The sequence below is a fragment of the Pristiophorus japonicus genome, chromosome 4 (genome assembly GCF_044704955.1).
Source record: "Pristiophorus japonicus isolate sPriJap1 chromosome 4, sPriJap1.hap1, whole genome shotgun sequence".
Classification (NCBI taxonomy): Eukaryota; Metazoa; Chordata; class Chondrichthyes; family Pristiophoridae; genus Pristiophorus; species Pristiophorus japonicus.
This window is the reverse complement of record NC_091980.1, coordinates 132,074,334-132,096,708: the sequence shown is the minus strand read 5'-3', so window position 1 is coordinate 132,096,708 and position 22,375 is coordinate 132,074,334. Positions and strand designations below refer to the sequence as shown.

The 22,375-nt window shown below is 43.8% G+C and overlaps 1 protein-coding gene across 1 annotated transcript; it reads right to left on the bottom strand.

Moving 5' to 3' along the window:
- Window positions 1–188: 188 nt before the first annotated feature.
- On the bottom strand, window positions 189–17,826 carry LOC139262645 (ferritin heavy chain, oocyte isoform-like). Its single transcript, XM_070877797.1, has 5 exons — window positions 17,725–17,826; window positions 6,437–6,583; window positions 5,897–6,022; window positions 5,368–5,546; window positions 189–378 (listed from the first exon to the last, which is right to left on the bottom strand). The coding sequence occupies exons 1-5, from the start codon at window positions 17,824–17,826 to the stop codon at window positions 189–191; spliced, it is 744 nt and encodes a 247-aa protein (XP_070733898.1).
- Window positions 17,827–22,375: the final 4,549 nt, after the last annotated feature.

The following is a 22,375-nucleotide window of genomic DNA, read 5'->3' as shown; positions in this document are numbered from 1 at the left end:
ATTATATAATTTGTTGAGTTAAAAAGTTGTTTGTTTTCTAATCAGTGCCCCCTGAGTATTGACCCTTCAGCCACTGGAAACCGTTTCAATTGATTGACAGAGCTAAGCGATCCCACAATCAACGGATCAAATCAAAGTTCTGCAGTCCTGTCACATCCAGTCGTGAATGATGGTGGATCATTAAACAACTAACTGGAGGAGGCGGCTCCAGGAGTATCCCCATCCTCGATGATGGCGGAGCCCAACACACGAGTGCAAAAGACAAGTCTGAAGCATTTACAACCATCTTCAGCCAGAAGTGCCTCATGGATGATCCATCTCAGCCTCTTGCTGAGGTCCCCAACATCATAGAAGACCGTTTTTAGACAATTCAATTCACTTTATGCGATATCAAGAAACAACTGAGTGCACTGGATATAGCAAAGGCTATGGGCCCCGGACACATCCTGTTTGTGGTGCTGAAGATTTGTGCTCCAGAACTAACCGTGCCTCTAACCAAGCTGTTCCAGTACAGCTGCAACACTGACATCTACCCAACAATGTGTAAAACTGCCCATGTATGTCTTGTCCACAAAAGCCAGGACAAATCCAATCCAGCTAATTACTGCCCCATCAGTCTACTATCACCCATCAGCACAGTTCAAAGGTGTAGTTGACAATGGTATCAAGCAGCATTTACTCACCAATAATCTGTACACCGATGCTCAGTTTGGGTTCAGCCAGGATCACTCGTCTGCAGAACTCATTATAGCCTTGATTCAAACATGGACAAAAGAGCTGAATTCCAGGTGAGGTGAGAATGATTGTCCTTAACATCAAGGTAGCATTTGACCGTGTGTGACAGCAAGGAGCCCTGCTAAAATTGAAGTCAATGGGAATCAGGGCAAAAACTCTCCACTGGCTGGAGTCATACCGAGCACCACGGAAGATGGTTGTGGTTGTGGTTGTTGATCAATCGCTGCAACAGTTTTTCAGGGCAGTGTCCTAGGCCCAACCATCTGCAACTGCTTCATTAATGACCAACCATCCTTCATAAGGTCAGAAGTTGGGATGTTCGCAACTCAGAAAATGTAGCAGTCCATGCCCAAATGCAGCAAGACCTGGATGACATTCAGTGTGGGGCTGATAAGTGTCAAGTAACATTTGCGCCACACAAGGTTCAGGCAATGACTATCTCCAATAAGCAAGAATCTAATCACCTGCCCTTAACATTCAAGAGCATTACCATCACAGAATTGCACACCATTAACACCTGGGAGTCACCATTGACCAGAAACTTAACTGGACCAGTCACATAAATACTGTGGTAACAAGAACGGGTCAGAGGCTGGCAATTCTGCAGTGTGTCTCACCACCTGACTCTCCAAAGCCTTTCCACCATCTGCAAGGCACAAGTCAGGAGTGTGATGGAATACTCTCCACTTGCCTGGATGAGTGTAGCTCCCACAAAACTCAAGAAGCTCGACACCATCCATCACAAAGTACACCAATTGATTTGCACCCCATCCACCCCGTTCAACATTCATTACCTCCACCACCAGCATACCAAGGCTGCAGTGTGGACCATTTACAAGATGCACTGCAGCAACTCACCAAAGTTTCTTCAGCAGCACTTGCCAACCCGCGAGCTATACCAACTAGGACATGGGCAGCAGGCGCATGAGAACACCACCAACTCCCATCCAAGTTACACACCATCCTGACTTGGAAATATTTTGCCATTCCTTCATCGCTGGGAAAAAATCATGGAACTCTCTCCTGAACAGCACTGAGGGAGAACCTTCACCACAAGGACTGTAGCGGTTCAAGGTGGCTCACCACCACCTTCTCATGGGCAATTAGAGCTGTGCAATAAATGCTGGCTTTGCCAGTGGTGCCCACATTCTACAACAAATAAAAAATACATTAACATGGAACGACTAAAGGAGACAATTTAACTGCACCCAGTTTAGTTCTCAGCAAAGTCCTTAATTAACTTGTAAACACTGGATTATTGCAGCTCCAGCATCAACATTTTAATCTATTCATGGATGAGAAGGGGATAAATGGAGATCCAGTAGCATTTGGAAAGGGTGATTGCTATTTGGTATCAAGTGCACAACAGGACTAAATACAAATGGATACATTTATGGTGGAGCTGTTGGTATTGGGTTATAATTTAATGCAACAGGCATGGGTGGGGGTAATAGGGGGAAGAATTTCAGGAGGTATCTATTTAACTTGGGTGTTTTAATTTAATGCATTTAATCCTTGCCTAAATCCTTATTCATGTGGCAGCCTAGTCAGTGAGTGTTAGCAGATTAGTCAACCATGGAGTGGGAGGGGTCCCAGGACCAAGCCCAGTACACTACCTATGTGGGATATGGCAGAATAGTGGTTCTACTGGATAAGTAGGTAGGGAAAATAAAAAAACAAATTATTTAAATGAGGGATTACAAAATGCTGCGATAGAGGGATCTGGGGTCCTTGCACATGAAACTCAAACTTAGCATGCAGGTACAGCATTTAATTAGGAAAACAAATGGAATGTTGGCCTTTATTTCAAGGGCGATGGGGTATAAAAGTAAACAAGTCCTGCTACAACTGTACATGACATTGGTGAGACCACACTTGGGAATACTACATACAGCTTTGGTCTCCTTATTAAAGGAGGCAGTTCAGAGAAGGTCCATGAGGTTGATTCCTGAGATGAAGGTGTTGTCATATGGAGAAAGGATAAGCAGGTTGGACCTATACTCATTGAAGTTTAGAAGACTGAAAGGTGATCTTATTGAATCGTATAAGATTCTGAAGTGTCTTGACAGGGTAGATGCAGAGAGGATGTTTCCCCTCGTGGGGGATTCTAGATCTAGGGGGAATAGTTTCAGAATAAGGGGAGACCCACTTAAAATAGAAATGAGGAAGAATTTCTTCTCTGAGGGTTGTGAATTTTTGGAATTCTCCACCCCAGAGATCTGTGGAAGCTGGGTCACTGAATATATTTAAGCTGGAGATAGACAGATTTCTGAACGATAAGGGAGTCAAGAGTTATGGGGAGAGGGCAGGGAAGTGGAGTTGAGGCTATGATCAGATCAGCCATGCTCTTATTGAATGGCGGAGCAGATTCAAGGTGCCAAATAACCTACTCCTGCTCTTATTTCTTATGTTATGTTCTTATATAAGTAATCCAGAGGCCTGGACTAAAGATCCAGAGTCAGAAACGAGGATCACTTGCTTCCACTCTAAAAGTGAGTTCTCAAGTGGCTGAAAAGACCAATGTGGGACCTACACTCTGTCACAGGTAGGACAGACAGTGGGCGAAGGAAAGAGGGGCTGGGGAGCCTAGGCTGATGCTCGCTTCTTTTGTCTGCGCTAGGTTTCTGCTTGCTCTCAGCGATGGGACTCAACGTGCCTAGTGCTCTCCCGGATGCTGTTCCTCCACTTTGGGCGTTCTTGGGCCAGGGATTCCCAGGTGCCGATGGGGAAATTGTACTTTATCAAGGAAGCTTTGAGGTTGTCCTTGAAGTGTTTCCTCTGCACATCTGGAGCTCGCTTGCCGTGTCGAAGCTCTGAGTAGAGCGCTTGCTTTGTGAGCATGCAGATGATGTGACCTGCCCAACGGAGCTGATCGAGCCTGGTCAGTGCTTCGATGCTGGGGATGTTGGCCTGAGCGAGAACACGGATGTTGGTGCGTTTGTCCTCCCAATGGATTTTCAGGCACTTGCGAAGCAGCGCTGGTGGTACTTCTCCAATGTTTTAAAATGTTTGCTAAATATAGTCCACATCTCTGAGCCATATAGGAGGGTGGGTATCACTACTGCCCTGTAGATCATAAGCTTGGTGCCAGTTTTGAGGTCGTGGTCTTCAAACATTTCTTTCCTTAGGCGACCGAAGGATGCGCTGGCGCAGTGGAAGTGATGTTCGACCTCGTCATCGATGTCTGCTCTTGCTGACAGTAGGCTCCTGAGATATGGAAAATGGTCCATGTTGTCCAAGGCCGTGCCATGGATTTTGATGACTTGGGGAGGGGGGGGGGGGAAGGCAGAGCTGTATGGCGGGGTAATTTGCTGGAGGATCTGCATCTTACGGATGTTTAGTATAAGGCCTAGGCTTGCGTATGCCATGGTGAGGGTGTTGAAGGCTTGGAGTTCAGCATTAACATTTGAATCCATTCATAGGGGTAAAGCAGGAAAATGGAGATCCACTAGAATTTGGACAGGATGATTGCTATTTGGTATGAAATGCAATATAGGACTAAATTGGGTTTAATGAATGCAGGGATTTGAGATTGGGGGCCCAGGGTGGGGCAAATGGTTTTCCAGAGCCAGATGTTAAAAATCTTAGTTTTTGCTTTGTGCATTTAAATAAATACATTTACTCCCCTATCCAGAAGGATTAAATGTTGTTGCAATCATATTGCTTCAATGCCTTATTCATATGAGCATTGATCATGTTGGCAAGTTATTTGATCACAATGAGAGCTGGCAGAAGAGAATCTGTCCCAGAACCACCACACTAGGCTATGCACACTAACCAATGAAGCTGTGACAGCAAGCTGATGGCACCTGTTACTTTCCCTCCTCATCCAATTGTAGTCCCCAGGGTTTACTGCACTCTGACATTGCTGGTCTGTACAGCAGATGTTGCTCTGCCTACAAAGCTTAAGTATACAGCAACAGTGGTGAGTTCAGTTATTCAACTACCTCCAATAGTAACTGAACAGGATCTACAGCAACTACTGAATACAAACTGCTAATTGCAGGGCCAATACATATATTAAATAGGATGCCAATCCAGGATTTTTTTCCCTTCACTGATCTGAAATGGTGAGAATCTGATTTAGTGGGAAACATTCCTGAGGTTTAACATGTTACAGTAACTTTTATTTTTTTTGTATGAAGTTGTCAGTTTATGTAATGTTCTCTAGTAGAAACATGTATTTTTAATTCACTGTCTAGGTCTCCCGCAGAATCTATTTAAGACAACTCCTAAACCTACCTCTCTGACCATGCTTTATCCCTCAGTCAATACCTCATGTGGCTGTTAATCATCTGAACACACCTTCAATATTTCACACCCTGCAACACATGTCTGAATATACAACTCAAACCCCAGAGGAAAAACAAAATTTCATAGGACTGAATCCCATAACATTGTTGCACAACTCAGTAGTAATTCTTGCCTGATGTAAATCACATGAAAATTAAAAATAACCACTCAAACATACAAGGAGACAAAACCCAGTCCAATGTGGAACAGTTTATTTACAGTTATGGTACATTTCACACCAAGAGCCTCAGTCTCAGATATTTGTACAACGTCACAAGACAAGACATCATTCCCTACAGAACAGGGGCCCCAGTTATTATACATACAAGTACTAAATACAGTAAGCTTGAGTCAGTCAGTTTAGTCACTCCCCCCCCAAGGGTGTGCTTGTCAAACAGGTACTCTCCCAGGCCATTCTCAGGGGCTCCCAGTCTCTTCAGGTTGGTGATGTGATCTCCCAGCTTCTTGATCATCTTCACTTGTTCATCCAAGTAGTGGGTCTCCAGGAAGTCACACAACTGAAAGAGGGAAAACTAGTTATGTCCAGCAGCAGATATCAAGGAATGTCAGCTTCCCCTTCAGGAGTTTGGATTTTAATCCTCTTGAACCGGAGGATAGTCAAGTGGTGCAATTGAGATTGATGGAATTACTACATCATTAGATTAAACATACTGCACAATACATGCTCAGATCCTGGGACCACTGGACAGATTTACTAGTCACTGTCCACAGGAAGTCAACTTCCCCCTTCCCTTCCCAAACCAAAAAAGACATCTGCACAAAGTTATTAGGCATGGAGATCTTATTAGTAGGCCCCAAACAGCAACCTCCAACTTACCAGAAAGCCCACATGATATTAAGAACTTACATGAGGGTCAGTGCTCCCAGTGGAGAGTTTGTGCAGATCGAGCAGACTCTGGTTGACATTCTTCTCCATCTGCAGAGCTCTCTGCATCACCTCCAGACCATTGCTCCACTCATCCTGCTCTGGTTTCTGGAAAAAGAAAATTCGAACATTGCACTTACAATAGATTAAACAAACATTAGAAAGTATTGAAGGAAATTAGGGGTGCAAGCAAAAGTCTACTTTAACATGAATCTATGGGTTAGAATATAAAATTGCCATTAAGCTGACACAACCACTGGAATCATATCGATCAGGTAAAAAGCAGAGCTGTATTTAAGGGGATGCTAGGCAGGTGCATGGAGAGAAAGGAATAGAATGATATGCTGATAGGGTTAGATAAAGCAATGTGGGAGGAGGCTCACTGAAGTATTAACACCGGCAAAGACCAATTTGGCCAAATGGCCTGAGTCCTGTAAATTGAAAATAATTGCTTTCGAATGTATTTGGAACATTCAGTCTAAGGGGAGCCAGACAGAAAGCCATTTCTTTATTGACTCCAACCTTGATGTCCACCAAGATGATCCGTCCTCCACGCCGATTCTGGAATTCCATCAGTTTCTCAGCATGCTCACGTTCCTCATGTGACTGCTCCTTGAAGAACTCAGCAAAGTGACGCAGGGCAACATCATCCCGGTCAAAGTAGTAGGACTATGGAGGGATCAGAAGAGTACTTCGATATTATATTGCAGAATCATGTACAGTAATTCAACCTCAATATTTCACTTTCTATCAAAGGTTCACAGTTGCACTGAACTTTTAACCCAATGAAAAACCACAGCCCTGCATCAAAGCCTTGATTTTTCCGTGTGGGCAGTGAGATTTGCGGGGAGGATGCGAATGAAAGTATTCTGGATTTCCATCATCCTTGCAGGAACGAATACTTCCTGATTTCCCTCCTACATGGTCCAACTCATTTTAAGATTACATCCCCTCATTGCAAAGGTAGAGAAAGACCCACAGGTGATTTAGTGTAAGAATACAAATTCGGAATTCCATGCATGGAGTGCAGAATATTCTCCCCAAACTTCAAGCTCAAAAGTTCCCAGGATACTTAGAATGGGCTCACTTTTGGCCATGACTTGCATCAATTTTTTTGGAGCAAGTTGGATTTTCTGACGCAAGTTAAATAACCCGATTTTCCCCAATAAACTTGCTGCAGATTAACTTAGTGAGGTATGATTTTTTTTTCCTCCGGGGGTGGGTGGCATTCCCAGACACTTACACCAGTTTTGGCCAGCTAACATTTAAACCAAATTGACTTAGATCAGCATATATGGCCAGCTCTGAAAAACGTTGCTGGCAGTTAAGAAATCGGTGCAGGTAAGCAAGTAAGAACCTGCACCCAAGCACCAAACATTACAAATAAAAAAAAAAGTTAAAATAACTAAAAATAAAGAACTTAGGTAAACAATTGAACAACAATTAAATATTTGAAGTAAATCCTACCTTGGGAAGGCAGCGGGCCAGCCTGTACAGGAGGCCATTCAGCATGGGATGGGGTGGTTGGCAAAGACACATCAGGAGGCTGGGGGGAGGGAGGGACAGGAAAGGCTGGGCTTGGCAGCATCTTGGGTAGGGTTCTGCCAGCCTGGGCTGCACTGAGATGCAGGCGACCATTCAGCCACGGCTAGTGGTGGGGGGGGGGGGGGGGGCGAGGACTGCCGGTGAACATTGGGTCCTGCTGACAGCTTGCAGGACACACTGGGAAAATGAGGAGCATGCACACGGACTCCACTGCGCATGCGACAGCTGTCAGCAGTGTTTTCAGCGCAGGGCTGTAGCTCCACCTCCCCCACTCCACAATGGACACCGCGCCGGGACCTGGGACACTCAGCAGAGGGGCCAAGATACCAAGTAAGCTTTTTGGCACCCTTTCCAGCACACAGCGCATAAAGGGTCAGTGCGCCAAAAAAACAGGTTGGACAAAATTGGGCGCAATAAGTGGACTGGATACAGCACAGAATTTAGTAAATTCACATTACATAGTCTCCATTGTGAATTAGTCTAAAATGCAAAACTCACCATAGAGAGATAAACATAGGCGGAATAGAGCTCCATGTTGATCTGCTTGTTGACAGCATCTTCACAATCCTGCTGGTAGTTCTGACGCACTTGAGAAGCCATCTTGATTCTTTTTCACAAATCTAAAGTTTGTTGAAGTAACAAGCTAAAATTTAACCAACTGCAAACTCCTGTTTTTATACTGCTGGATAATCCTGGGTGTGGCAGGTTAGATGATGAGTGACATTCCTCATTACCCAATCAGAAGTTGCAGCCTCTCAGAGCACCAATCAACTAAAGGGAGGAGGGGAGTTGGACTCCCAGAGCCAGTCAGATCTTTGAAGAATGAGCTCAATTGTCCTAACTTTCCTCAAACACAGTTCAAATATCCAGAATCACAGGTTTAAATGAATCCTCTACTCTTTAGGCTGATCAATTGGGAAAAAATTAAACCATGTGCCCCCTTTATAAGGATAAATAAACAATAAGTTCCAAATATGAGAAAACTAACAAACACTTTTCAAATTATAATTTAGTTCCCTGTATCCACGCCGCACACCAGTCCCTCTGGTGCCCACCATTCATGGAAAGCCTCCAGCATACCAGCAGACACCGCGTGCTCCCTCTCCAGGGACACCCGGGCACGGACATAGCTGTGGAAGAGAGACAGGCAGCCGGAGAGAACACCCCATCGAACGTGCTCTACCTGGACCAGTTAATGGCCACCTTGAAAGGTTCATTGAATCCTCTGTTGTTTGCGAGTCAGTGTCTTTTTAATAGTTCTGGATGCTTCTGTGGGTTGGTCATTTGCAGGTATTTGCAGATTGCTGCAACATCCAAACAGATCAGTGAGTGTGCAAAGCAACCAAAAGTGGGTCAGATGAATTCAAAGTGCTCGTGATCAATGTGTCAAACACAAGTGCTCAGATACTCCATCACTTCCAAGTTTAGTGAGCACCTGTACACACATCAGCTAGAATCTGGAGGGGCCTCCCCTTTTATAGCGGGCACTTGTAAACTTTATGATTTTAATGCCCCCAAAAAAACACAAAAAAACCCCCAAAAAAACAAAACAAAAAAAGGGCAGTTGAAAAGTGTCAGGAGTGTCCCCCAGATTGGGGGGGCACTTGAACTAATGTTTATTTTGTCTCCTTTAAAAGAGTTGTGGAGGGGGCCATGGGATGTTCTGTTCATGTTTTTTATCATTACATTTTAGAAGCAATGAAATAGACTGCAGTTCAAAAAGAAAGACTTGCATTTATATAGTGCCTTTCACAACCTCAGGCTGTCCCTGACCGCTTCACAGCCAATGAAGTATGTTTTGATGCGCAGTCACTGTTGTAATGTAGGAAATGTGACAGGCAATTTGCACACAGCAAGGCTCCACAAACAGTAAGGTGATCAGGAGCACATTATCTGTTTCCAGTGACATTGGTTGATAAGTAAATATTGACCAGGACACCGGGGATAATTCCCCTGCTCTTATTCAAAGTAGTGCTATGGGATCTCTTATGTCTAGCTCAGAGGGCAGTCGGTGCCACGGTTAAACATCTCAGCCGAAAGATGACAACTGCGACAGTGCAGCACTCCCTCATGACTGCACTGTAGTGTCAGCCGAGATTCTGTGCGCACGTCTGTGGAGTGGGGACTTGAACCCACAACCTTCTGACTTAGAGACAAGAGTGCTACCTACTGAGTCCATCAGGCTGATTCCTGAATCTAAAAGCTCTCAGTTACCCACTACGCCAATATCTAATCATCTGTGAAATCCCCAATTTATCTGCCTCCGGTGTTCCCAGAATCAATTCCGTGTTAGAACACCTGTTGGAAATGAGTGCAGAGAGAGGCTGGGAAATAGAAAACAAGATTGAAACGAACAGCAGGAACTTGAGCCAAGTGCTGCACAGCAAGGGGAAGACAGGCTGAAGAGATGGAGAAAGCAGCCAGGTAACTGTAGGAGGAACTACTGGAGATTTGGTCTCATTGCTTAGAGCTTCGTCTGAGTTTGCAACATGCCCAAGTTTGGATGTCGCTGGCAAGGCCGACATTTATTGCCCCTCCCTAGTTGCCCTGAGAAACCACTGGTGAGACTCCTTCTTGAACCATGTTCAGGTGCTCAATGGTTGAGAGATGATTTGCTCGGTCACTTCAGAGGGCAGGTAAGAATCAACCACATTACTGTGCAAATAGAGTCACATTTTAGCCAGACTGGGTAAGGACGGCAGGTTTCCTTCCCTGAAAGGAAATTAGTGAGCCAGTTGGATTTTTTACCACAATCTAAAAAGTCCATGGTTACTGATATCAGTTTGTTTTAAATTTTAAACTGAATCCAAATGATGGTGGGATTTGAACTCACATTCCATGTATTATTGGTCCAGGCCTCTGGATTACTAGTCCAGTAACATAACCACTGCACTATTGAGCTCCTAACATACAGCTTGAAAAAAGGCTGACTCTCCTCTTTTCATTCTCCATGAAAATTGGTCCAATTCACAGAGACTGGTAGTTATGTCTAGTGTAGATATTAGCAGTTTATGTTAAGATATCTTACCAATTTTTCCTTTCCACATGATATGTAAATTTAGTGAGGTCTCATCCAGCGTATCTTGTGCTTTGGATCGATACCTGTTTCAGCGAAGACTTTCCTGGTGTTCCTAAAATAAAAAGACTATCATCAGTAATTCTTGGGGGTTGTCGATTCAGAAGGTACAGACTCTGTACTGTAACAGCACACACTTGGCAAAGTGGTTCAAACATGAGGGGCGAGATCTTATTGTGACCAGATTACACTGAAATCTCTTTCTCCAGTTCACCCAACTTTAAAACCAGTTAAAAGCTAACATAAGACTTGAGGTATGACCATCTTAGGCCACCATTGAACCAAAGTCAGTATTCTGGAGGGGACGAGATTAAAACAGCCACATGCCCAAGCAAATCAGGTTTGATCAAGATCACAATCTATTTCTCAGCAGAAGTAGTTCTTGTTTAATGCAAGGTCACACGACATTGATCTGAAAATGTGTTCAGTTACTTAAAAGAAGAAAAGGAACAAAAGTAATAGCAGGAATGGGGTACTGAAGTTGCATGTTCAGCCATGAACTCATTGAATGGCGGTGCAGGCTCGAAGGGCCGAATGGCCTACTCCTGCACCTATTTTCTATGTTTCTATGTTTCTAAATACTGCGGGTGCTGGAAATCTGAAAGAAAAACAGAAAATGCTGGAAATACTCAACAGGTCAGGCAGCGTATATGGAGAGAGAAAAATAGTTCACTTTTCAGGTCGATGACATTTTGTCAGAACTGGAAAAAGTTAGTGATGTAACAGTTTTTAAGCAATTGCAGGGGCAGAGAAAGGGGTGGGGGAGGGAGAAAAAGAACAAAAGGGAAGGTCTGTGAAAGGGTGGAAGGCTGGAGTGATTAAATGACAAAAGGTATGAAAGTACAAAGCAAAAAGGAGATGGTAATGGGACAAGTAAAGGAACAAAAGATGTATCTAGAAGGGTGCAGCAGGATCATCAACAGCTGCCATCTGAAAAAAATATGGACAGAGGTTTTGGTCTGAAATTGGTGAACTCGATGCTCAGTCCAGAAGGCTATAACGTGCCTAATAGAAAGCTGAGGAGATTATGTTGAGCTTTGTTGGAACAGTTTAAGAGGCCGATGACAGAGAGGTCAGAGTGGGAGGGGAGCAGAGAATTAAAGTGACAGGCGACCGGAAGTTTGCAGACTGAATAGAGGTGTTTTGCAAAGCGGCCACCCAATCTGCATTTGGTCTCCCCAATGCCTACTCTCAACAAGGGCAAACATCGACGGCGCGGTCCAATACTGCCTTCAATACAGCCTTCGGTCACCTGAGGAAGATTAATTTTTCAAGACCAGGACCTCAAACCCGGCACCAGGCTCATGGTCTACAGAGCAGTGGTAATAGCTGCCCTCCTATATGGCTCAGAGACATAGACTATGTACAACAGGCATCTCAAAACACTGGAGAAGTACCACCAACGTTGAATCCGCAAGGTCCTGCAAATCCATTGACAGGATAGGCACATCAACATCAGTGTTCTCGCTCAGGCATCGAAGCACTGACCACGCTTGATCAGCTCCACTGGATGGGCCACATCGACCGCATAACTGACATGTGACTCCCAAAACAAGCGCTCAACTTGGAGCTCGGAGATGACAAGCGAGCCCCAGGTCGGCAGAGGAACCGCTTCAAGGACATCCTCAAAGCCTCGTTGAAAAAGTGCAACATCCCCATCGACACCTGGGAATCCCTGGCCCAAGACCGCCCAAAGTGGAGAAAACGCATCTGGGAAGGCGCTGAACACCCTGAGTCTCTTCGCTGAGAGCAAGCTCAAGCCAAGCGTCGACAGCGGAAGGAGCGTGCAGCAACCCAGGCACCCCAACCTCCCGTTCCTCCAACCACCATCTACCCTACCTGTGACAGAAACTGTAGGTCCAGCATTGGACTCTGCAGTCAGCTGAGAACTAATTTTTAGTGTGGAAACAAGTCATCCTCGAACCCGAGGGACTGCCTAATAAGAAGAGAAGATTTGGTCTCCTCAATGTAGAGGAGTCCGCATCGTGAGCAGCAAATACAGTATACTAAATTGCAAGAAGCACAAGTAAATCGCTGTTTAACCTGGAAGGAGTGTTTGGGGATCTGAACAATGGGAAGGGAGGAGGTAAAAGGACAGGTGTTGCATCAGCTGCACTTCCACAGGAATGTGCTGTAGGAAAGGAAGGGAGTGTTGGGGGTGATTGAGACGTGGACCAGGGTGTCACGGACGGAGAGGTCCCTTTGGAATGCTGAAAGATGAGGGAAAGGGAAGATGTGTTTGCTGGTAGGATCACTCTGGAGGTGGCCCAAATGGCTTGGATGAATGTGGAGGCTGGTGATGTGGAAGGTGAGGACAAGGGGAACTGTATCGTGGTTCTGCGAGTGAGGGCAAGGGGTTAGAGCAGAACTGCGGCAAATGGAACGCACATGGTCAAGGGCCATGTCAATCATGGAGAGGATATGGGGCTGAAATTTCAGCTCAGGGTATAATGACCAGGAAGAGGATGGAGTCGGCGGCTAGGGAATGCAGTTTGTGGTGGTGAAATTAATTTTAAAAATAAGTGCCTGATTCAATCGGTAAGACGTTTGTTAAATAGATTTAAGCTGAGCAGATCGCACTCTACAAATGTTACAGAATAGTGCAAGACATTAACCTATTGTGACACCATATTCTAGAATGCTAACACTCACTGAACCATGGGGCATTGGGAAGTTAAATATACTGAATGTAAGGAACAAGAAGGGAACATACACAACATTCTTGGATATGTTCTCTTTTCTCTTGACACTCAGTGTGAGCTCATAGACTGCTTTACCCCTTCATAGTCTTCTCAGCTGCTTCCGCCTCACGTTCTTCCACACAGGCCAATGAAGCCAAAACAAGGAAAGAGAAAATAGCCAAGAAAGTCGGGTATGTATGCTTCAAGTGATGTCAGAGGAAGTGGTTAACATTGGAGAAAGGCAGTTTAGTTTGTTCTTAGAATCATAGAATCACAACATTTACAGCACAGAGGGAGGCCATCTTGGCCCATCGTGTCCACGCTGGCCGACCAAGAGCTATTCAACCTAATCTAATTTTCCAGCTCTTGGTCCATAGCCCTGTAAGTTACGGCACTTTAAAGTGCACATCCAAGTCTATTTTTAAATGTAGTGAGGCTTTCTGCCTCTGCCACCCTTTCAGGCAGTGAGTTCCTGACTCCCATCTCCCCCTGCGTGAAATAATTTCCCCTCATATCTCTTCTAAACCTCCCCCCAATTACTTTAATTCTATGCGCCTGGTTGTTTACCCTACTGCCAAAGGAAACAGGTCCTTCCTATCCACTCTATCTAGGCCCCTCATAATTTTATACACCTCAATCAGGTCTCCCCTCAGTCTCCTCTGTTCCAAAAGAAACAGACCCAGCATCTCCAATCTTTCCTCATAGCCAAAATTCTCCAATCCAGGCAACACTCTTGTAAATCTCCTCTGCACCCTGTCCAGTGCAATCACATATTTCCTGTAATGTGGTGACCAGAACAGCACACAGTACTCTAGCTGCAGACTAACCAATATTTTATACAGTTCAAGCATAACCTCCTTGCTCTTGTATTCTATGCCTCGACTTATAAAAGGCAAGTATTCCATATGCCTTCTTAACCACCTTATCTACCTGGTGGCTACCTTCAGGGACTGTGGACCTGCACTCCTAGCTCCCTTTGTTACACTACTCTTTTCAGTGTCGTATCATTTAATGTGTATTCCCTCACCTCATTAGACCTCAATTAATGCATTACCTCACACTTATCTGGATTGAATTCCATTTGCCACTATGACCAGTATATTTGTATCTTCTTGCAGTCCACAGCTTTCTTGTTCATTATCAGCCACACAGCCTATTTTAGTTTCATCTGCAAACATCTTAATCATACCCCCAACATCCAAGTTCAAGTCATTGAAACGTACCACAAAAAGCAAGGGACCCAGTACTGAGCCCTGTGGATCCCCACTGGATACAGCATTCCAGTCTCAAAAACACCCATCAACCTTTGCTTTCTGCCTGAGCCAATTTAGCACTTCGCCCTGGAGCACATGGGCTTTTACTTCACTGACCACTGTCATGTAGGACCTTGGCTAAAATCCATATACACCATATCATACATACTGCTGTCATCAACCCTCCTTATCTCCTTGAAAATGTGACATATCAATGCAAGATTTGATTAACTTTGGCTCAGTTGCTGCCACTCTTGTCTGAGTCAGACTATCTCAGCACAGGGACTCAAAGGATAGGGAGAACAAGCTCTTTGTTAAACCTCTCCATCCTTAAGTAATAACAAAAATAATCATACATAACCTGCATGGTTATACAGTTGACAATCAACCATGATTTTACAGAAAGGCAGACCAGTCTCAAGGATCCATTAGGCATTCTCCTACTTCTAATGGTATTAGCATGGAATGGGGTGAATATTGTCTTGCTATATTTTGAGATACATGTGTAAACAGTAAACCATTAGCACAGTTGAGCTCAGAACAAGGAAAGCTTGCAGATGAACCACATAGTTCAGTATCTTACATTTGTATAGACTTTGGCTAGATAACATGTAGAGTACTATGGACAGTTCTGGTCTCCAGAGTCACAGCATAGTACAGCACAGAAGGAGACCATCAAGTCTGTGCTAGCTAGTCCAGTTCTTAAATCCTGTAATTTTTTGAATTGCGTTGTAAGCTAATATATGGTAATTGAAAAATAAGCAGCCACTAAACATACAATGAGACAAAACAAAGTCCAATGGAGAATAGTTTATTTACAGTTATGTTACATTGCACATGAAGAGCCCCAGTCTCACAGCTCTTTGTACAAAGTCACAAGCCATCATTCTCCACAGGACAGGGGTCTAAATTATATAATTTAATTACTTAACATAATAAGCTTGATCCCAGTCACTCAATCAGTTTATTCACTCCCCCAGGGTGTGCTTGTCAAACAGGTACTCTGCCAGGCAATTCTCAGGGGCTCGCAGTCTCTTCAGGTTGGTGATGTGATCTCCAAGCTTCTTGATCATCTTCACTTGTTCATCCAAGTAGTGGGTCTCCAGGAAGTCACACAACTGAAAGAGGGAAAACTAGTTATGTCCAGCAGCAGATATCAAGGAATGTCAGCTTCCCCTTCAGAGTCTGGATTTTAATCATCTTGAACTGGAGGATAGTCAAGTGGTGCAATTGAGATTGATGGAATTACTGCATCATTAGATTAAACTTACTGCACAATAGGTGTTCAGATCCTGGGATCACTGGGACACATTTACTGGTCACTGTCCATAGTAGGCCAACTTCCCCTGTCCCTTCCCACTGCACCCAAATACAGACTGATGAGACACCAACACAAAGCTATTATTAGGTGTGGAGCTTTTAATTAGGCCCAAGGAGACCAAGGTTCCACAACCTCCAACTTACCCAAAAACCCACATTAAATTATTAAGAACTTACATGAGGGTCAGTGCTCTCAGTGGAGTTTGTGCAGATCCAGCAGACTCTGGTTCACATTCTTCTCCATCTGCAGAGCTCTCTGCATCACGACCAGACCATTGCTCCACTCATCCTGCTCTGGTTTCTGGAAAGAAAGAACATTCTAACAGTTCCCTTACAATAGATTAAACAAATATTAGAAAATATTGAAAGAAATTAGTGGTGCAATCAAAAGTCTACTTTACCATTAACCTGTTAGCTTAATGGCAATTTTATATTCTAACACCACTGGAGTCATATTGATAAGGCAAATAGCATAGATGTATTTAAGGGGAAGCTGGGCGAGTGCACTGGGAGACAGGAATAGAAGGATATGCTTGAGGGACAGTGGGGGTGGTGAGGGCAGGGAGATGAAGCAAAGTGGGAGGAGGCTCGCTGGAATATAAACACTGATAAAGACCAGTTTGGCTGAATGGCTTGTGTGCTGTAAATTGGAACCAATTGCTTTAGTGTATTGGAATCAATCAGTCAAAGGGGAGCCAGACAGAAAGCCACTCCTTTGTTGAATCCAACCTTGATGTCTGCCAAGATGATCCGTCCTCCACGGCGATTCTGGAATTGCATCAGTTTCTCAGCATGCTCAAGGTTCTCATGTGACTGCCCCTTGAAAAACTCAGCAAAGTGACGCAGGGCAACATCATCCCGGTCAAAGTAGAAGGACTATGGAGAGATCAGTACAGTAGTTGGGTAATGCATGGCAGACCCTTCATGTGTATAGTACATAACTTCAAGCTAAATTTTGCTTGCTTTCTATCAAGCGTCAAGTCTCCCTGAACATGTATATATAGGCAACTCTCAATTATCCAGGTCCCTCGGGGATTGGGCTATGCCGGGTAAACGATTTCTCCGTTAGAGCGAGTTGACAGTTAATGCTTACAGTACTGCAGGTGTGCTCGAACCAATAGCTGTAGCATATCTTCTAATCCTTGAATTCCAGTCCTCAAGATCTAAAGAGCATTAGGCTTGTTGATCACTTCCTGTAACTGTTTGTAGCATTTTAATGAATTATGAGGGGCAGTGGACCTGTGTGCGAACAGCAGCGGGAGCTGAGGCAGGGTGGAGCACTTAAAAGCAAGGCTCAACAGGCAATATTGGAAAGGATCATCAGCGTTTCAAAGTGATGTCAGAGCACACAAATGGAACTTTAAATGCTGTTACAAAAGTTTCCTGTTGAGTCAGTGTGCAGATAATTGAGAGTTGCCTGTAGATAAAAGATTGTTTCCATAATGTGATACCCTTACCCAATGAAAAACCAGAGTCCAGCATCAAAACCTTGATTTTCCTGAGGAGATTGGTGGGTGGGAAAAATAAAGTATTCCAGATAACCTTGGCACAGCATCAAAACTGCTTTTTATTAAATTATTTGAGTGGAAACTGGGGGGGTCGGGGGTGGTGAAATGGGAAACAAAGTGTTCCAGATTTCTTCCACACTTGCAGAAAAGAATACTTCTTGATTTCTCCTAAAATGTCCTAGCTCTAATTTTATTACATCCCCTCATTGCAAAAGCAAATGGGAAATTCCATGGAGTGATTTAGAATGAGGATACAAATTCTGAATTCCTTGATTGAGTGCAGAATCTATTCCAAATAAACTTCAACAGGCTCAAAAAAGCAAGTCATTCAAGATACTCAGAAGAGGTGGGCTGAATACAGCACAGAATTTAATAAATTCACATTACATAAACTACTTCACAATGGAGACTAATACACAAAACTCACCATAGAGAGATAAATATAGGAGGAATATAGCTCCATGTTGATCTGCTTGTTGACAGCGTTCTCACAGTCCTGGTGGTGGTTCTGACGCACTTGAGAAGCCATCTTGATTCTTCAATACGAATCAAAAATTGTTGAAACAACAAACTAAAATTTAACCAACCTCAAACTCCTATATTTATACTGCTAGATAATTGAGGGTGTGGCAACCTAGATGATGAGTGACAGTCCTCAATACCCATTCAAAAGTTGCAGCCTCTCAGAGCATCAATCAAGTAATGGGAGGAGGGGAGATGGACTCCCAGAGCCAGTCAGATCTTTGAAGAATGAGCATCATTGGCTGACAACTCAATGAGGATCTCACTTGTCCTAACTTTCCTCAAACACAGTTCTTATATTCAGCATCACAGATTTAAATGAATCTGCTACTCTTTAGTCAATTGGGAAAAACTTAAACCACAAGTACCCCCTTTATAAAGCAGAATAAATAGTAAATTAAAATGTGACAAAACTAACATAAATATTGTTCAAATTATAATTTTGTTCTCTGAATCCATGCTGCACTCCAGTCCAGCTAGTCACAGAAAGTCTCCAGCATACCGGCAGAAATCGCGTGCTCCCTCTCCAGGACACCCGGGCAGGGACATAGCCGCGGAAGAGAGGCAGGCAGACGGAGAGAACACCCCATCGACCGTGCTCTGTCTGGATGAGTTAATGGCCACCTTGAAAGGTTCATTGAATCCTCTGTTGTTTGCGAGTCAGTGTCTTTTTAATAATTCTGGATGGTTCAGTGTGTGTATGAGGATTGCCATCATTCATTGGGTTGGTCATTGGGGGAGAGTGACTAAACTTTGCCTGATGGGATCAAGCATATTGTGTTTCGTACTTGTATTTATATAATAGGGACCCCTGTCTTGTAGGGAATGATGGCTTGTGACTTTGTACAAGGAGCTGAGACCTGGGCTCTTGATGCAAAATGTCACATGACTGTAAATAAACTGTTCAACTTTGGACTGGGTTGTGTTTCCTTCTATGGTTGAGTAGTTGCTTATTTTTCAATTAATATAACGTAGTTTAAATTAAACAAGAATTACAGTGAGTTGGGCAACTGTGTTATGGGATTCAGTCCTATGAAAGTGGTTTTTCCTCTGGAGTAATAGCGATGTATTGAGTTGCATATCCAGACACCTGTTGCAAGGTCTAAAATTTTAAAATCTAAATTCAGACCATTAACAGTCACACGAGATACTGACTGAGACAAAGCATGGTCACAGGTCGGTTTTAGGGAGTGTATTAAATAGGTTTTGAGAGGATATGCCAGAACTTGGGATCAAGACAGTGGAATAAAAATACCTGTTCCCACTAGTGAACATTAGAACATAAGAACATAAGAACATAAGAACATAAGAATTAGGAACAGGAGTAGGCCATCTAGCCCCTCGAGCCTGCTCCGCCATTCAACAAGATCATGGCTGATCTGGCCGTGGACTCAGCTCCACTTACCCGCCCGCTCCCCGTAACCCTTAATTCCCTTATTGGTTAAAAATCTATCTATCTGTGATTTGAATACATTCAATAAGCTAGCCTCAACTGCTTCCTTGGGCAGAGAATTCCACAGATTCACAACCCTCTGGGAGAAGAAATTCTTTCTCAACTCGGTTTTAAATTGGCTCCCCCGTATTTTGAGGCTGTGCCCCCTAGTTCTAGTCTCCCCTACCAGTGGAAACAACTTCTCTGCCTCTATCTTGTCTATCCCTTTCTGTCTGCCTAAACAGAAATTACATCTTAATGCAACAAAATACAAATTGCTGTAACATGTGTTAAACACAGGGAACATTTTCCACTAAATCAGTGTTTCACCATTTCAGTCCACTGAACAAAAAATTCAAACTATTTAATAAGTGTATCGATCCTGGAATTAGCTGCTGCAGATCCTTTTCAGTTATTATTGCAGGTTGTTCAGTAACTGAGCTCACCACTGCTGCTGTAGATGTTCTGTTAAGCTTTGTTGGCACAGCAGCAACTGCTGTACAGACCAGCAATGTCTGGATGCATTGAACTCTGGGGACTACAATTGGGTGAGGAGAGAAAGCAACAGGTGGCATCAGCTTGCTGTCACAGCTTCATTGGTTAGTGTGGATACCAGAGTGTGGTGGTCTGCTCAATCCCACCTCATGGATGAATAATTTGCCAACGTGACCTGGGCTCGCATGAATAAGGGATTGGGTAAGATATTGAAGGAATACCTGTGTAAATACACTCCCAACACATACTATCCTTCTGGAAGGAGTATATGTATTTCATTAAATGCGCAAAGCAAAAGGCCCAAGAAGTTAAACACACATCTTTGGAAAAACATTTCCCCCACCCCGAGCCTCAATTCACATTTGTATTTAATCCCATTTTACATTTCATATCAAATAGCAATCATCCTGTCCAAATCCAACTGGATCTTCTTTTCTTTCCTTCACCCCTATGAATGGATTCAAATGTTAATGCTGCAGCTGTAATAATCCACTGTTTACAAGTTAGTTTTAGGAAATTAGCTGAAAATGTATTCGTTGCAATTAAACTGCTATCTTCAGCCATTCCATGTTAATGTCTTTGCAACTCTCAAAGGCTCTTTTCGGGTGTCGATGTTACAAAATTTCATATATTGATGAACGACAATTCCACGAGTCGGCCGGGGTTTGCGGCTGATGGATTTGAGACTTCCTCTTTCTGACAAAGTCTTCAGCTCATTCGATTTGAAAAACATTGCAGATGCCCGTGTTTTAAGAATTACATCGAATTTACAGCACAGAAAAAGACTATTCAGGCCAACTAGGCCATGCTGTGGTTTATGCTCCATGTGAGCCTCCTCCCGTCCCATTTCATCTAGACCGATCAGCATATCCTTCTATTCCTTTATCCCTCATGTGTTTATCTAGCTTCCCCTTAAATGCATCTGTGCTCTTTGCATTCAGAGTTAGTACAGCAGGTATCTCAGTAACTAAATGTACCACTGCTGCTATAGACTTCCTGTTAAGCTGTGTGGGCAAAGAGCAAGTAACTGCCATACAGATCAGTAACGTCTGAGCTCAAGGCCAGCATTTATTGCCTATCTTTAAGTGCCCTTGAAGGTGAACCACCTTGTAGCACTGCGTGCCTTGCTGGGCCATTTCAGAGGGCAGTTGATAGTCAACCACTTTGCAGTGACCCTGGAGTCATATATAGGCCAGACTGGGTAAGCACGGCAGGTTTCTTTCCTTAAAGGAGATTTGAGAAACACATGGGTTTTTATGACAATCTGCTCATTTCATGATCACCAGTACTGACACTAGCTTTTTATTCCAGATTTATTTAATTAATTAGCGGAAAAGATACTTCTCTTGAAACTTTCCCCCCCCCGTTCTCTCCTCCCCCATGTCTGTTTGATCAATTTATTAATCCAATACCAGCAGCTCCTCCATAAATGTATCCATTTGTATTTTGTTCCATTGTGCATTTCATACCCATTGGCAATCATCCTTTCCAATCCTACTGGGTATCTGTTTGACTCCTTCTCGTCCATGAATGGATTCAAATGTTGTTGATAGAAACATAGAAACATAGAAAATAGATGCAGGAGTAGGACATTCGGCCGCTCGAGCCTGCACCATCATTCAATAAGATCATGGCTGATCATTCACCTCAGTACACCTTTCCTGCTTTCTCTCCATACCCCTTGATTCCTTCAGCCATAAGGGCCATATGTAACTCCCTCTTGAATATATCTAACGACTGGCATCAACAATTCTCTGCAGTAGAGAATTCCACATGTTTACAATTCTCTGAGTGAGGAAGTGTCTCCTCATCTCAGTCCTAAATGACTTAGCCCTTATCATTAGACTGTGACCCCTGGTTCTGGACTTCCCCAACATTAGGAATATTCTTCCTGCATCTAACTTGTCCAGTCCCGTCAGAATTTTATATGTTTCTATGAGATCCCCTCACATTCTTCTAAACTCCAGTGAATACAGGCCCAGACAATCCAGTCTCTCCTCATATGTCAATCCTGCCATGCCGGGAATCAGTCTGGTGAACATTCGCTGCACTTCTTCAGTAGCAAGAACGTCCTTCCTCAGATTAGGAGACTAAAACTGAACACAATATTCCAGGTGAGGCTTCACCAAGGCCCTGTACAACTGCAGTAAGACCTCCCTGCTCCTATAATCAAATTCCCTAGCTATGAAGGCCAATATACCATTTGCCTTCTTCACCGCCTGCTGTATCTGCATGCCAACTTTCAATGACTGATGAACCATGACACCCAGGTCTCGTTGCACCTCCCCTTTTCCTAATCTGCTGCCATACAGAAAATATTCTGCCTTCACGTTTTTGTCCCCAAAGTGGATAACCTCACATTTATCCACATGATACTGCATCTGCCATGCATTTGCCCACTCACCTAACCTGTCCAAGTCACCCTGCAGCCTCTTAGCATCCTTCTCACAGCTCACACCGCCACCCAACTTGGAGACTTGGAGATATTACACTCAATTCCTTCATTAAAATCATTGATGTGCATTGTAGATAGCTGGGGTGCCAGCACTGAGCCCTGTGGCACCCCACTAGTCACTGCCTGCCATTCTGAAAAAGACCCATTTATCCCGACTCTCTGCTTCCTGTCTGC